This window comes from Tiliqua scincoides, chromosome 1, assembly GCF_035046505.1.
Source record: "Tiliqua scincoides isolate rTilSci1 chromosome 1, rTilSci1.hap2, whole genome shotgun sequence".
Taxonomy (NCBI): domain Eukaryota; kingdom Metazoa; phylum Chordata; class Lepidosauria; order Squamata; family Scincidae; genus Tiliqua; species Tiliqua scincoides.
The window spans coordinates 43697626-43715682 of NC_089821.1; the positions used below are offsets into that span (position 1 = coordinate 43697626).

The window sequence follows — 18057 nt, forward strand, 5'->3', positions numbered from 1 at the left end:
ATTTGCCTCTGGCATGGTTCCACTTCTGATCATTTCCCTCACGTGCTCTTTAAAATTGAAAAAAGTTTCAATTGGCTTCCAATGAAATCTTTTTTCCCCATTTATAGTAGCACACATGAGATGGGGGAAAGGGAATACAGAGTGGAAACATTACTGTTTTGCTCCATTTTATATCTCCATTGGCAAGTATGTTTTAAAAAAGAGAAAACCCCACTGGGCCATGTTATGCATTTCTGGTAATGTCTAATTTGGCCCCCAAAGGTCTATACAATGGAGCGTCTCCACTAAAATGTTCTTTCTTTGTCCAACAGACTGAACCAGAAATGATAGAAGAAACAAACGTTGACCGTGTCAATGAACCCCGAAATTATACCAGAGCCCAAGCGAAAGGCCATTCAGAGACATCCACTCTAAGTTCTCAGCCATCCATTGATGAAGTCAGACAACAAATGCACATGTTGTTGGAAGAAGCCTTTAGTCTGGCCTCAGCAGGCCATGGAGGACAGGGCAGGCAGCAAGACTCTTACAGTTCTCCCCAGCAGTTGCCATACTCAGAAGTTGTGACCAGTGCTCCTGGTACCATGTCTCGACCCAGAGGGGGAATACAGTGGGTGCCTACCTATAGACCAGAAGTGTATCAGTACAGTTTACCAAGACCTGTAAGTGTCCGCTTATATGCAGAACTGTTCTGGCAATACTGCGTGTATATGATTCAAATCTGTTAGAAAGATTCACGTTCTAGCACATGATGTGTGTATGAATGCAGGACCTACTTCTCTTTTGATTATTCACGTTGCATATTTCATGTAGTGATTCTATGCTTGTACTGAGTTGTGCAAGTTATATTATTTTGGGAAGAATCACCCAAGTTGACTTTACCAAATCCAGGTTCAGGGATTTGTCAACTCCATTTAGCATGAACACTGTATAGTTCAGTTTGGCTTTCAGAGCAGCATCTCTCAGTGTCTGAATAGTGTGACTATATTGGCAATTATATATCCATATTAATTGCTTCTTGTCTTGTCATTGTCTTGGCTCAAGAAAGTGAGACTACAGTTTGAATAACTTTAAAATGAAAGCAAACCAAGACTTGTCAGACATGATGAGATGAGATGAGATAGACATATGTTAACCAATTAAGAGCCTAAATACAGAATTGCTCACACCAAATTCACATTATGGTTGTTTGCAAGATTTAGATGAGTGGGATCTATTCATCTACTGCCAAGTGAAGAGGGTGAGTTTTTTGTTCTACCTGGATTGTGATGCATAGACAAAGACAGATGGTCGTCTCACTGAAGCATAGTTACAAGAGGATATTTCACTCATTTATTACTGTTCTTGGAAAATGTGGCTAAACAGAAGCAGCTGCTGATCCCTGATCCACCCACACCTTGGTGGAAAAAAATCGCAAAGAGGAAAAAAAAGATGTATTCGGCTTCCTCTCTCTGCCTGTGGTGGTTGTAGCCACTGCAAGCTTGGTATGTTGCCTTTACTGTGGCAAAACCACACATTGCATAGGGGCATGTAGGCACTGCCAATCTGCATCTCTCCAGTAATGTGGTTGAAGAAATTCTCTTGACATGATATATTTGCATTTCACTTACTCCTGTAGATACCAACCAATGGGCAGCCCAGTCCTAACCAGCGCTAGAGCAGCAGGGCCACTTCGCCCTGTGCTGTATCCAGCACTGGGAAGAAGCAGGCTAGAGGTTTCCTCCAAGTAAGAGAACTCCATGTAAAGCCCCAGCCTGTGCAATGGAGTTACTCAGATCTGTGTCTATCAGATAGCCGGTGAAAGACCAAGAAGTCCTGTGTTGGGCTATCAGGCCCAGGAAGAGGGTAGGTTTTGGCATGCACAGGCACCACCAATCCCATCCCCATCCTAGGCCCAGGTTACCCCTTCTGCACCCTCCCACCACCCCATTACACTCCCACAGCCCCACACTGCCTGCCAGGTGCTTACCTGCTCAATTGGGTGTTCTTTGTGGATCTAGTGCAAGCGGCATGGTGTAGGCCTTCCTGCAAGCACTGCTTACAAAGGTAGCAGAGTGCTTTATGGCACTTTTGTGACACTCTAGGCCAGTGCAGCAATTGCTGTGCCTGCATTAGTCTAGATTAGGATTGTGCCATAAGTGATGTAGATGCAGAGAATCTTCAACGTAATGACGTATCACACACTATTTCAGAGGCATGTTATCGGGGAAGCATCTGAAGAATATGTGTTGTGGAGATTCTCCTGATCTATATCCCATCATAATGTTCTGTTTGCACTTTCAGTTGCAACCACTACCCTTCTGATCCCTCACTTCATCAGAAATATTTTTGGAAGAAGCATGGCAGATAGGGGTAGGCAATAAGATGCTTTCACTTATCACACTAGCCACCATTATCCAAGAAGAGCAAAGGCCCCTAGTCCTACAGCAGAGTCTTCAGGGTCAGAGTTTGTTATGGAGTAAGCATGAGGCAAGTTTGAGTGGGGAAGAATTTAATTAGTTAGAAATTGGGGCATATACAATGTGGAGTGGTGAGGCAAGTCTCACAATGAATAGTGAGAAGTGAAGGTAGGTTCTATTAAGGGGGGGGTGAATTCAAAGATGGGCAGCAGTTGTGGATGGGTTGCCCAGTGTCCTGCCATCCTGCCTTGTGTTAATTATTAGTAGTGCTCGAACGTCATTGTCAATTTTTGGAGACAGAAAGAAATTTTTGTTCAGGTACAAGATTACCCTGGGAGACTGGATGTTTTGCCTTTATCGTGGTGTTGACCTATTTAATTTGGCAGTTTGTTTTTATTCATGTCACAACTGAGCGGTTATGACTAGTTTGAAGGGTGAGTTTATAGAGGTAGGATCTGGGATCATGTGGCAGGCTAAGGGCATTCAGCATGCTGGTGTGGCTGCTGGTTGGTTGAATGAAATCTGCCCAATAAAATGGGTGTCTTAAGATGAGAATTGCTCAGGTTGACCAGGGATGGGCCAGGGATGGACATATGCAATTGGTGTGCCAGGCCTAGCCCTCCTTGGACAGCACTTTAGACCCAGGTTTATTAGCTCTACCCTCTACATTGGTCTTTAGAATACTGTTGTCATTTTTGATAATGGTGTGGCCAGTTCATATCCATATATGGTTGTGTTGCCTGTTTATGTACTTCAACAAACTAGGGCCCTTCTAGACCTGCCCCAATCACCTTGTACCTGTGTGATCTACTGCTTCTTTTTTCTGGCACTGACCCCCAAGGCCGTTGATTCTGGATTCTATAGTGATAATTCATATGTAACAAAATGAGGTAGATTTTTGAATAATCATGACTCTTATTTGCAAATTCAAACCAGACATTCTTCTTGTCTGTCAAAGGAAAATTAGTAACAGTTCAGAAACTGGCAACCAACTGTTTAAAAACAGGATTGTGAAATAAAACAGTCTGAAATTTACTTCAGGAAAATTTGCTAATGGTAATTTCTAAATCTTACCAGGTGCAGATAGCTTTATTCTTATAAAAAAGATGATGTTTCAGATTTCATAATGGAAAAAGCATATACCCATTTGCCTAATTAGAAAGGCACAATGTTTACTGTTGTTGCAATATGAATACAGGAAGAAAATTCCAGGAGCTCTAATCAACACTGTCATGATTACCTTTATGGTAGGGAACAGACAGAAATGTTTATTTCTCATTCATCCCTTGGGGTTTAGTTGAAAGCCAGTGACATTAATGCACAGTGTTAGGCTGCTGTGTAGATCTAGCAAAAGGTTGTCCATGGTACTGTGGAATTGTTTTTCTGATGCTCATGAAGTACATGATCAAACAGGGGCATCTAGGTCAGTATTGCCTACACTGATTTCCAGAGTTTCAAACGGGTCTTCTCATTCTTCCTTGGGGATACCAGAAATTGAACTGGAGACCTTCTGTATTTCTGTCCTATCTCTTGAGTATACTGTCCCTACCCTAACCCAATGTCTCCTGTGTCATGAAGTATTGCTGTGTCACAGTGTATTTTGATACCTATAGTGCCATGGTGAGCTCTTTGCAGACTTTTCTAGGAGAACAGAGACTGGAGGGCATTGGAGCACTATTTCATTCTAGTTGCTAAGCAGAGTCGATAACTGTCATTGCATTCCCAAGCAAATCTGACAATCTCAGTTGCAGCACAAACACTTCAAAATTAGTATCTCCTGCTTTGGGCCATAAACTGATGGACAAAATAGTTAGGAAGGTGTTTCTTACATGTGTTGAACACAGTTGCCATTTTCTGACAAGTTCTGCAAATCCAACCATAACAAAAGCAGGGTGATCTGATCCCCAGGATTGTTTGGTGGTTGTTTTTTTCTTTCCTCTTTTCAGTGTTACAATGTGATAATCAAGTAACTTATTTTTCACTCCTGCAAGTATATTAAGATGATTCCCCATCTAAAAAGGCAGAAAATGTGAAAGTTAAAATGAATGCTTACAGGCAGTTACATTTCCTGTAATGGTGTTTGATGCTTTCAGGTATTCTTCTGACATCAAAACATTTCATTTTCAGTGGGGCAGAAACCATTCTGGCTTTTCCTTGGGGGGAATCCAGGAAAAAAAGGAATATTGCAATTTTAGGAGGTACTAAAAACTTGGGAGATAGCTAATGTAGAATAGCATGAATTTCAAACATCTTTTTTCCAATGCGCTCCTGCTGTATTTTGTGGAAATTTTCCAATGCAGTATCGTTCTTATGGGAAACCAACAGATTTTGGAGAATCAACTTTTTCTCCTCTTCTTAACAGGCTTATAGATTTTCTCCACTTCCTGAAATGGTGATGGGTTCTCCACCTCCTCCTGTGCCTCCCAGAACGGGACCTGTGGCTGTCACCTCTCTTAGGAGGTACTATACTGTTGTTTTATGTTCTACCTGAGAATTTTAAATCTCTCCTAATTGATGAGGTTTGCTTTTTAACTGCACTGAAAGCAGTAGAGGCATTGAGAGGCTAGACTCCTGCTACTGTATAAATATTCAGCACATTTCTATCAAGCAGGGTCACTTTAGGCTAAGTATTAGATTTTCAACCTGTTTTAACGGTAAGCAAAGATGAAGGTCTTTATTTCACTGTAAACTATTTTGATCTCTAATAAATATTTCAAATCTTGCTTAAGTATCTCTTAAAACATGATTTACCACATCTGTTATCAAGGCAAAGTGCCAGATTAGTTGTGCTTTAAAAGAAGTGAATGATTCATAACCTTCCCTGTTTTGATTTTGTAAGACGACCTGCGATAGAGAGCACAAAAATATATGGCTGGCCTGATAAAATTGGTTTTTGACCCTCTGGATGCAGTTAACGGGTCTATTACTATCAGATTTCTGATCTGCACTTCAAATGTCTAATAAATATGAATCAGTTTTAACATCCATTTTTAATATTTAGTGCATGCTTCTCCCGGTTTTGCTGTTCTGCAGCCTCCATTCATTTCAATCTAAACAGCAATAGCTGCTGAACAGCGTCTTGTATTTGGTTTTTTCACAGCTCCCTAGCTTATAATGCAGCTCATGCCACGCATTTCTAATGAACTGGTCCATGGTTCGGGCAGATGAAATCACTTGGTTTTCCAGGTCATGCTTTACAAAAAATAACACACTGGGCTGTCTGCAAAGCCAAAGCATAGCACACTTGTTGTATTTGACTGTGCATTGGCATAAGAATGCAGAAATGGTGAGCTGTCCTGATTGGCTGCCAGTGATGTCATAACAATTATGCAAAATTTTCAATGAACTGTAGAACACTAGAAGCCATACTCATTCTTCACTGTCAGGAAGAATGGATAGTGGCACTCAGTGAAAACAAACCATAGCTAAAAACCTGATTCTAAACCAAATCTGAATATCATGCAATATAGAACACAATAATTTCAGTGAGGCATTCCTAGCTCACTGAAATAATTGTGTTTTGTATCATAGTATACCTTGCCTTGAACCAGTACAGATACATTTAAAAAAAACAAACTCTTATTTATCTTAGAAGAAATTGATATACTTTAGGAGTATAGGCAAAATGCTTGTATCACAGCTGTAGCAGATGAGATTTGAAGTAATATACCAGCTCTGCTGGTATTCACTCATCAGGCAGGAATGTCAAAGCGAAAAGCAGGATAGACTCTGTCTTCCACACAGAGCAAACACTATATTGCTCCTTGACATTATTTGCAAACCATATCCTGTAAACTTTAGCTACTAGGTAATCTGTTCCTAAGTAAGTCGATTGTAGATTGCATCCGTGTTTTCTTGATTTTGGAATAACTGGTGTTTCCAATATATATTATGCAGGTCGACATCTGATATTGGCAGCAAGACAAGAATATCAGAGTCCAGTGGAACTGAACAGATACAGCCGCATGATCATGCCCCTTTTGTCCCAGTATCAAGAGCCCCAGTATCTGTGGCTCCATTGGATCAATCAGCTTTGAATTACTCAGGTGAAAAACGCATGCGGTACAAACAGAGACCACATCTAAGTCTGTATGGCATAGAGACAAGCGTATGAGATCTTGCAAACACCTTTGGTTAGAACTGTGTTAAATGATTCTCTTGAAGGCTTGAGGAGGAGGATTAATAAAAGGATCCCCACACCCTCCTTCTTCTGTCACATGCAGCATATGTTTAATATGGGAAAGGAATGGGGAAGGAAGGACATGATTTTTCTATTTGAAGCACCTGGAATTGGCACCTTTCTGAGACAGGATCTTGGAATGGGTGGTGTGTTGCAATACAGAAAGTAGATGGATGTGTAATGCGTTAATTTCCCTTATAATGGCTGCTTATTCCTGAGTTGAGGGCACTCTACATTTACCCAAGGACCACAAGCTGTCCTTAGAAAGAGCCATTTCAGATTACCAATTTTAGCTCAATGTGGTGAAGCCATCCACAATTGATGGTAAATCTGTCATGTGTTTCATTGTGTCTCCAACTTGCAAGCTAGCATGCCCTTGCAAAACTGTTCAAATATGGACTAGGTGAGGATATTCTGATTTGTGACGGAGAGGTTTCCAATGTGGCCACTCAGTTCAGATTGACTTCACTGCATCTTTAAGAAGTGGAATATGATCATACCCTTGAGCCTTTCCTCTGGGAGTGAGACAGCAAGTAGATTCTGCTTACAGCAAGAAGTTCCAGAAAAGAATATATGAAGCTGCTTCATACTGAGCCAGACCATTGGTTCGCCTGGTCCAGTATCATCAACTCTGATAACTTTCCAGGTCTCAGCCAGGATCTTATCAGCATGTGCTACCTGGGATCCATTTATCTTGTGATGCTGGGGATTGAACCTGGGACCTTAGTACATGCAAAGCATGTCTTTTACCACTGAGCTACAGCCCCAGCAAATCTCTTTGATTATAGAAACTATCAAGTCCCTTCTGAATTAAGAAAACACTGCAGGCATTTTTTATCTTGTTAGGCACATTGGACTTGTACACCCTAAATGTTTGTATAAGCCTGTATGTGAATGAGTTGGGCACATCTCCTGTTTTTACATTGTAATTTTGATCTGCCATTTTGTTAGTGTTCCTGTGCTCACTAAATAAAGTTTTCAGTTGTTGAAGACCGTGTCATTTAAGGCTCTTGACAAAGATTATTTAGGTTGATCAGGAAGCTGATAAAGTATCTCTTCTTCGAAGGGAAGGTAGTTGTGTAGCTGGCACAATGAAGTAGGAATGACAGGTGCAGGCAAATCTTAGTAGGATCTTTTGTGCTTGCTTGGACCATGAGGAGGTCTTAAGGTACCTGATGATGGTCAGGGTTTTGGAAATAGCTGCTGGAAGGGCAATAAATGCTTGCTATACACCCCACAACTATCTTCAGCTAACATAAACAGCATTTGTGTCAAAGCAAAGGAAGAGTAGCTGTTCTATCTGATACAAAAACCTGGGTGGTGGCAAGCTTGGGGTCTTCTTTTGCTTATTGCTGCTAAAAGTAATGGAAGATGTGTCTGCTGTCCTTTCTGTGCCATGGAAGTTCCCTATCCTTTTTCTCAGTCTCATTGAAACTCTGAAAGCAGTAAATAGCCCTCATTGTTTTGGAATGTCTCTGAAAGTAGTCACATTATAGTAATACGTTTGCTTCTAAATGAAAGGCTTGAAGGAAGATTGTTCACTGCCCTTCTTGTAAAGACTGGTGAATAAAGCTTTGGGCAAATAAAACTTGAATGGAAAGAAGAGTTTAGGAGAAAATGATGACTTGGTTGCTGTTTAGGGTTGCAATCCTATGCATAATTGAATGCAGAAGGACTTCTGACTAAATGTTACAGGATTGTGCTTTTGATGGTGTTTCTTCTGTAGTTGTTTTCTAGATTCTACTTCCTTGTGTGTTGAAGGTTAACACTCAGTAATGGTATTCAGATAATGGGTGCAGTCTACGTATGGGCAATGGCCTTTTGAGCCCTTCTGTCCTAGATAGTTTCCCATTTTTCATCTGCTATTACAGCATCTTCTCACCCAGAAAAAAAGGAAAGAAAAACATTTCCATCCCCACTGCAATACTGGATCCATTTGCACTTTAGAAAATAGTGAATAGCAGTAAATGGTCAGTGGCGTACAACGGCATCTCCAGTAATTAAATAGACTTTTTGCTTGTCATCTAAAGAAGTGAATAACCAGAAGTATATTACAGGTTTACAAGAGGTCAGTATGTCTGCAGAGGTTAACCATGTATATATGACATCTGTACTAATGATTATGTTCCTCTAGCATCTTGCCTTGTTTGAGACATGGAATAAACAGGAGGGAATGCAGTATTCTGTTAGTTTGTTGTGAGTTTTGAGACATCTAGTTCTGGAGATATGATACTGGGCTGAATGAACAGTTGGCCTTAACATAACTTTGTTTCCCTTTTTCTATTTTTCTGAATCTGAAATAAGACATGCTAAATTATTTCAAGAACATTATGTCCAGTTTTGCTACATGTATAAAATAACGCCTTTGTAAAAATACAAAATCCCCTAATTCTCTTTGTAAGTTCAAAACACAATAAAACAGGTTATTATTCTTTAGAATATTTATACTATATATTGCTTTTTGAGAAAATACCCAAAGTGGTTTACACAGTATAAGCACTGTCCTGGGACAAGTGGGGATAGTTCTCCCTGCTAAATATGAGAGAACCACCAATTCAAAGGTTCCTCTTTACTCAGTTAGCAGGAGTATGTAATATATGATGTAGTATATAATAACTTTATATTGACAGGATTGACACGAACAGAAATAGCAGCAGTCCTCAACACACTTCTGTAGAGGCAAGTTGAATTGAAACCTGTGGGACTTACTTCCACATGAAGTTTCTATGATTGGGTCTAAACTATGGATTATTTGTTTATATTGCACCAAGTTGGAAATAAAGGGCTTGTAGAAATTTCACTATACTGCCTTAGGTTATGATCCAGTGGAGTATTTAAGATTTTTCCTTAAGCATGCAGAATAGTCCCAGACTGAGTCCCAGTCCCAGTGCTCAGCACAGTTTGCATGTTGTTGAGGGATCTGTTAGTACTTGCGTGCTCTGCCGTTCACAGCTTCCCACAACTTTGAAAGCTCCTGTCCTGTCTGAAGCACAGACATCTGGCAGATCCGACTGGGCAGTCACATGGCTGCAGATAACTTTGGCCATGAGTTGTTCTTAAAAAATGCAGTTTAGCTGAGCATTTCAGGAATGGATCTTTAGTAGGATTGTACAAATCTATTTCATTATGGGAATGAGGAAAAATATTGTTTCTACAGCACCTAGATATAACTAGCCCTGTTGTTCCAATCTGCTGTTTAAGAGGGTGTCCACAGCATTTGGTTCATCTGGGAATCAGTCTTTGAATGGGACATCCATTCACTCTCTGCCTCTCGCCCACTACCTTATTCCAATGTCATATTCTCCACCATCTGAAGATTTGGTGAGTCCATCAAAACATTCTCACTCACAACTTGGGAATTACTGTATTAGCATTTCCCTGAGTTTTGTTAAAAAAAGAAAAACCTGAAGTAACAATAAATACCTTGAATGGAATACTACAGACTTTTATTTAAATATATTAACTGTTGGGTACTTTAGGATATGGGTATTGAATTTGCAAAAGGAATGCTGCATTTGACATAGGGGTTATTAGCATTTCAGCAGTGGGTTAAATACTATGGCACATTTACTTATCATCCATGGAGTGCAATAAAAGTTAGATTAGATTCTTTTCCTGTCCAGAAGGGCTTTAGTGTAACTGGATTGAATTTGAGATACTGTTAGTATTGACTGTGGAATGTCAACATTCCCAGATTTGCTGGGGAAAACATTTAATTCTTCCTTGACCAGAGCTCAGATTTAACTAGGTGGCCAACTGGGTGGGTTTTATGCCTCTAAAAAGGGACTCCTGAACAGTTTGATAATCCTGTCAAGACTTCAGTTCTGTGCACCAGCATAGGAATAACTGCCACAATTTACATGCACATAAGGGAGCAACACTTAACAATATACTCTGTTGCAGAAAATGTTTCAGCTTGCTTATTTTTCTGGGAAAAAGTATAATATAATGATCTTCTGAATGTTTGTCAGCTCCTAGTTTCTCAGTTTTGCTTTATATAAACTAGAATATGATTAACCTGAAGAACAAGCAAGATAGGTTGGCCTTAGAAAAACAGGAGATATTATAAAATTGCACTAACATTTTAGGTTGTGCATTGGATCATATCGAGTCTGGCAGTTACAGCACAGAAAAGTGTCAAAATAAAAGATGTGAATGTAATAATTTCATCTGGTACTGGCTATCAACAGATCTTTTCAATGAAAATTGTGATCCTGGGGTTTATTTTAGGGTGGTGGGTGACCTGTGACAGGTGGAGGGTGGAAGACAACAGGGGATTTCATCACAACACATGCATTTTTAGTCTTGCTGATGTTTTGAAACTTGAATTAATGGCTTTTGTGGGTGTGAATTTGTAATTAGAGACATTGGGCTGCCTTGGAACAAGAATGACCAAGTGAAGACTTCTTTAGCGAGGAAGCACTCTTTATGTGGAAACTATCAAGGCAAAACTTGAGATGTGATAAAGGTGCATTTTGGCAGCCTAAGTAGCTTTTCAGTAGTCATGGGGCTGCAGTCCTTAAAAGAATTACTCAAGAGTCATCCCACTGAGCTCTATGGACTTTTAAGTAAGAATGGCTTCAACCAGTGCATTCCAATGTCTACAACAATTGAATATTCAGCAGCCTGAAAATTTCATTCATTTGACTACAATTCATTGGTCTACAATTTTCCTAAATTCATCAAAATCCCAGATCTTTTCAGATGCAACCCGGACAAAACAAAGTTAGGTGGTTCAGTTTAAGGGAGTGTTCAAGGCTCTTTATTGTCTTCAGCATGCCCTACCTACCTCAGAAATGAGAACCCAGAAATGCAAAAAGCCTGTGAAATTAATTTAGTTGTTCATTGATCCTAAAACCTTTTTAGTACTGTTTAGGAGAACAAGTGGCCTCTTACAGCCACTTTATATGAAATGACCCAATCAAGATACACATTAAAACTGGTCTAAGATAGGATTGTGTTCCCACAAGCCAAGGCATCCCCATGCCTCTTTAAGGAAGAATCATATAATATCTCACTGATTCTGAATGATAGCTGTGGAGTCCCAAAAATATAAGGACTATTCAGTCAGCAACTTATGTCAGTGACAATGGAACTTGTATGCCAGCTCAGTTCATATTGCCCACCACCACTATCAATGTCCGGAAATTCTTCTGTGTCCATATGGGCCTGATGTTGGTAGTATGTTGGTGGTGAAGATTACAATCTTCTTCCTGCAGCAGAAACAGTTTGAAATGTAAAGTTATGTGAATGCAAAAGTTATTTAATAACTACGCATGTGTTTTGATGGTGAGTTATTTTGCAGCCAGGCCCTGATTCTGAGTGGTCCTTTTTATAATCGCATTGGAGCAACTGTCCCATGTTTTGAACTTGGGGGACAGGTAGGAGGAATGCTCACGACAGCTTTTTCTGCTTGGGTCAAAATGGCTGAGAGTGTGGAAAAGATGTAATAATAGTTTCAGTCCCTTTTAAAAATTATTTTTATTTCGTATTCATGGATTTGAGATGGGGGAAAGCATTGATATGTTATTTTTTATTTTAGATTTGCACCCATCTGGCTGTGGGGAGCAGCATATGGGTAATTGTGGCTACTCAAGAGAAGCTAACAATTGTCCCAGCAGGATGTAGCAGCTCCTCATGATCCAAAGCCTGGGTTTAATGTCACAAGCCATCTCTGTGATTGTAAAGTGTGATGTAAATATACAGCTGTGGTATAAATATTGGTTCTGGAAATGGCTTTGAGCAGTAAAAACATTTTCCCAGTTTAAACTCCTTGTGTTGCATCTACAATCATCCCAACCTATGCCTCCAGGAGACTTTTTTTTTTTGTGTAATATGATGTCTCTGTTCCTTAATTGTTTTCTTGGAATTGCTGTTAGATTGTTGTTGAGACCCATAAGACTAAATGCACCCCCACTCCTCTCCCCACTCATGAGGAGTATATTCATCAGAAGAGGAAGCATAATCTTCTGAAATGTTAAGTTCAGAATTCAAGGAATCACACCAGAGTGACATGTTATTAGAGGAACCTGACTCCAAGAAAATCTGTGGTTAGCTTCTCACATTTCCCCCCTAAATGAAGGGTGCTTAGTTGGTGTCCTTGGTTCTGTTCATCTCATGTAACTTCATAAGCAACATTTATGCAATTCTGGCAAGCCCATTGTAGACAACAGAGGCTGGAAACTGTGCTGTAAACTGATATGGAAAAAAATGGAACTTTGTCTTATTAAAATATATTGTTTCTGTTTAACATCCTATGTGTGTGAAGTGTTTTGTTTCAAGTTATTCAGGTACATTTGTCAATTTAATCAGAGGTCAAGAATTGGAGTTTGTTCTCTTTAGCAAACAGGTGCCTGAAAAGACAATGTCTGCTTGTTACAAATGACAGTAACAGAACAGTCTTTTCAGCTTTTGATTGCCCTTCACGGTCTTATTGAGTAGCCTATCTTGGGTATTCCTTTGTAGAGGTGGAATGGAAGTGGGAGATACAGAACACAAATGTTCTAGGATTTAGCACAGAATCCTATAGGGAACAATGTTGACACCCTAAAGAGATTTTTTCTGGGTGTTGTGAATGAATTAAATATTTGTTTGCTGAGTATATAAAGATGCTTATAAATTTGTCCTTCACTGTGGCAGTTTTTACCTGTGAAGTTTAAATTAAATTTTAGTCAAATATGCGATTATGTGAATGTAAAGCTGGAATATACTTTCAACCTGCCAGACATATTATGTATGACATTCATAGGGCAAGATGCTATTTAGTGTCACAAGTGAAAAAGTGTTCAAATTAACATAGTTCTGAAAAAATTCCAAGGGAAGAGAATTAAAGGCTGCAACTTATGTAGACTTACTTCCAAGCAAATCCTGTCAAATGGACTGGGTAATTTAACAGCAACAGGATCAGGTACAAGACCTGTAACATTTATGCCTAAGTATCATAGGACTGGACCGGGGCACTAACTCACTGTGCCAAAACAATTACAAATAAATGTTTTTGGTTCTGGGGGAAAAAATACAGAGGGGTGTTGGTAGATGATAGTAATTGCTGTCGATCCCCCCTCCCACTCAGCCATGCATGGGCTAACAGCACATAAGGATACAATATTTGTTCTTCAGCAGTTCATAAAACATTCAAGTCAGTGTCTTGAAGGTGTCATATTTATCAAGAAATGCCTTTATTAGTTGTCTCCAGAAGGGGTCCAGCATGTAGTCTGAATACTTGTTGCACACACTTACATGTTAGCAGCTGATGCATGCAATAGTAAGAGAACGTATCACTGAGCAGAAGAGAAAGATGAATTTTTTTCCTAACACTCGGCAACGTGTTTCAAGCTGAAAGCAGTGATGTCTTGCCAGCGATTTAACAAGTGGTTCGTCCGAAGATACCCGTGAGACAAGTCATGCGAACTGAAGAGTGTAGAGTGAGTGGCTGAAGAATGTATCCAATTTGCCAACAGATGAAGATATCAACTTCAGTGGACAAATAACTGTTTATTTGAACGTGCTAGAAAGCACCATAAAAACATAATGGGTATATGATCATGTAACAAGATGTGTTAATGTTAAATGATAGAGGCATTAGGAACTTTGAAGGAGCAGAAGGTTTAATTGGCATTATGCCAGCTAGTTGATACAACATTTTCTGAACTTTGTGAAGATTAGTGCACACAATAGAAGAGAAGCCTATACAGTATGCCTTTTTATTCCTCTTTCTAATAATCCAAAAATGGTGCATATGTCATGTTGACTAAACAGAATGATGTTTCATACAAGAGTATTTTACAGATGTTATTTCACTTTAGGAACGTAACAAGCACCACAAACACACAAACCCATCCAGAGTAATCACAGATAATTGAAGTGTGCTCCAGAAGCTCTAAATCTTGGTGCAACTACTTACTGTTCAGTGGGACTATTTCGTCCCAATCTACTAGGAGCAGTCCTATCCAGGAAGATTTTGAAAAATAGTGCTCAGATCAATACCAGCAGAGCACTATTAGATCGATAAGAGAAGCTACAGTCATATAGTAACAGCAGAATCCATATTATATTTTTAATATACTCGTACGTTTTAACATGCATTCACATGCATGCTAGCAACCTGACAAACCACTTCTCGAATGCTTAGCTTCTCTAATGCTCTTTTGGAACTAGCATAAACTCAAGAATCTGCATCTACACTGTGCCTATGTTTGATTGCACATTGGTATTGGGTTTATACTGCAAACAAGTGTGGGCACAGGGATATGATCATGATATTGGCATCCCCAAGGTATCAAGAACAGTATCCGCACTGGGTTGTTCTCTTCAAACATATTCTGTTGTGTGATGATTCATCCTACAACAGTGGTAAGAAGGCATTAGGTGCAGATACAAACATACATGCTGTCTTTTGCAAGGGGCTCTCTTCTGGCCACGTAAAATGGCGCCTTCTAGTTGGAACATCTCAAGTATCCTTTGCAATTTTCCTCTAGGTCTATAACAATGCTTTTGGGTTACTAATCATATTCCCTGTTTCTTGATAGGCAGTACTGTTCCAGCGGTCTTTGCCATTCCAGCAACAAATAGACCTGGGTTTACAGGCTATTTCATCCCAACACCACCTACTCCTTACAGGAACCAGGCCTGGATGTCCTATACTGGAGAAAATGAATTACCAGGGCAATGGGCTGACTCGGTAATAGTACTTTTTTGTTCTTTGCTACACTGGATTCTTATAGAAAAATTTTGGAGATTTAGGTTTTAGAAAGGAAAATGCTCATGTAGATGATATCTTTATTGGATGATGCCTCGTATTAATTGCAAAGTTGCCACTTCTACTACCCAACTGTCTTGAACTGGCCAAAAGAGAAATGGAAGGATTAAAGGCTAGCAGGAGACAGCAGGACTTCCTTTTTATTGAAGTCCTTAATGATTGATACTTTATGTTATACATCTTGCTGCTCTGTGTTTTGTCAATGCCAATTCTCCAATGTATCCAAGCAAAGACACTGCTTGGTTGTGTGTGGGCCCAAACGTCCTCTTGTATGCTGTGTGTGCATGTGTGTGAATGCAAAACTTAAAAAGACAAGTGTAACCAGAACCTTCAGGGCAGGAAAGCCTCAGTTTATATTTGCATGATACATTAATACCTCCATTAACCCTGCTTCCTTTAGTGCTGTTTCATAATAGCACTCTTTGTTCTGGGTTGATTAAAAGCTACTGCGGTCAATACAGTCAGGCTGATCAGTGCCAGTGCTCTGCCTTATCTTCAATAATATCTCCTGTATTGCTGTTTTACACTGCACTCTACTTTCCAGTAACATATTCCCCATGTCATTGGAGGTGTTACTGTACTTATATCTGTTCTGATCCCTTGTGAACAGATGCGTTCAAGAGCCATGTCACATATTCTGATGTGGCCAAGTTGCCAGAAGTCATAGAATCATAGAGTTGGAAGACACCCACAAGGTCATTTAGTCTAACCCCCTGCCTGAAGCAGGAAATCCTCCTATAGCACCTCTAGCAGGTGTCTGTTGAGCCTCTGCTTGAAGGTCTCCAGTGAGGGAGAATCCACTACCTCCCTGGGCAATCTGTTCCACTGCCAGACTACTCTTATTGTCAATTTCTTCCCAATGTCCAGTCAGAATCTCCTCTCTTGCAGATTGATTTAGTAGTACCAGTGAGCCATTAATAACAGCATGGAGTCCAGCATATTTTTGAACAGTCTTTCCTAAAAGACAAGCCAGGACTTGCAGATTGTTTGCCCAAGCTATTAGCAGTGGTTGTGTGAAGGCAGGCCAAGCCAAATACAAAGTGTGTTTTCTGTTATGGAGGCAACGAGATTTGGGACGCAATCCTGACTTGCACTGGAGCAGGCAGGCCAGTGAGCCTGTTCTGCATCCAGTGTGAGTTTGGGCCAGAATCAGCACAACCCAAGGGAAGGGGAAAACTTTTGCCTTACCCTGTGTCGCACTGCACTGGCCCCAATGGGTCTACTCGGATCCAAGCCACCTCAGGAGTTGAGAGGCAGAGGCTGCTCCATGCTGCATAGGAAAGGCATCAGAATCCGGCGTAACCGCAGATCCTGGCCCCACCACCTGCCCATGGGAACACCCATTACCTGTGCTCCCCTACCCCAAAACGCCTCCTCCCCACCACGTCCCCAGACCCCTGCGTCAGCCAAGCTTGGCTGATGCAAACTTACTCTACTGGGGCTGGCCTCCTTGTGCTGGCCTCCCCAACACCCCCAGGTTGGCGCAAGTGACTTGTGCCAGCCTACCCCGGGGGTTATTGGCGCTGTTGGTCTGCCAATAACAGATAACATTCTGTACATTACACAAGCCAAAAATTTATAGTTTTTTTCCTGCTTTTATCCAAACCTCTCCACCCCCAAATAGTTCGTACAGATACAGTTGGCATGTTTTATTTTGGTTTGCTGGATCTTTTTTTGTCAAAGCTATTTATTTTTGGTTCAACCTAGGTGATAGGCAATGGTAAATTTTGGATAGGCTTAAATGAATTATGGGGCTTCAAAACATGAATTAAGAAGCAAATCCTGAGAAGTGAGGCCTGAAAAGGACAGAATATGTCTTGGAAAAATGAAACCATTGGGCATTACTGATAGTTAGAAATTGTTGTTTTTGTTTTTGTGAGGTAGGCAAAAACAAACTAAAAGTAGGCTACTCTTAGGGCTGGTTAATTTCCACTTCTGTGAAGGAAAACATCTCCCACGTTGCTTTCCAGCAAAATGTACATGTTATATTATGCATTCATAACATGAGACAAATCACAGGCATGACTCATTGAATTTCCTACATGGAAATAACATCTGTTTAGGACATTTGGTAGTGGGGGAAAGCAGCTTTTAGGATTCTGCAGTGGCTGTGTTCAAGCCATCTTCTTCTTCTTCTTCTTCTTCTTCTTCTTCTTCTTCTTCTTCTTCTTCTTCTTCTTCTTCTTCTTCTTCTTATTATTATTATTATTATTATTATTATTATTATTATTAACAGTATTTATATACTGCTTTTCAACTAAAAATTCACAAAGCAGTTTACAGAGCAAAATCAAATGACTAATGGCTCCCTGTCCCAAAAGGGCTCACAATCTAAAAAGCTGCAAAAAAAACACCAGCAGGCAGCCACTAGAAAAGACACTGCTGGCGTGAAAGCTTTGGAAAGCTGTAAAAGAATATTTTTAAAATAAAATTAATGGAATCTTGAGGAAATTGGTCAGTTTCCAGAAACTCAATGAGTTTTAAAATGTTGTATTTGTTGATGAAAGTCAGTACTGTACTAATTAGAAAACAACGCAGGTATTTGATACTCTAAAATGTCAGCAGATATGAAAATTCTTTGTGTCTCTAAATTCCTGTCTCTCACTCCCATCAACCAATACTTTTTCTGCATACATTTGAACCTCTTTATTGATTTTCTTCCTTGAAAGCTTAGATTGACCATTTGAAAGCATGTCAGTCCCCCACACTACATGCAGATGTTC

The 18057-nt window shown here is 40.0% G+C and overlaps 1 protein-coding gene across 1 annotated transcript in view; it reads left to right on the top strand.

Annotated features, from left to right (window-relative positions):
• The window catches only part of KIAA1549L (KIAA1549 like), a 183637-nt gene that overhangs the window by 164528 nt on the left and 1052 nt on the right, over positions 1–18057 (top strand). Inside the window, exons 17-20 of the mRNA XM_066610104.1 lie at positions 312–659; positions 4759–4856; positions 6294–6442; positions 15105–15256. Of these exons, the coding sequence (XP_066466201.1) occupies positions 312–659; positions 4759–4856; positions 6294–6442; positions 15105–15256 (747 nt within the window). The remainder of the gene's footprint in view (positions 1–311; positions 660–4758; positions 4857–6293; positions 6443–15104; positions 15257–18057) is intronic.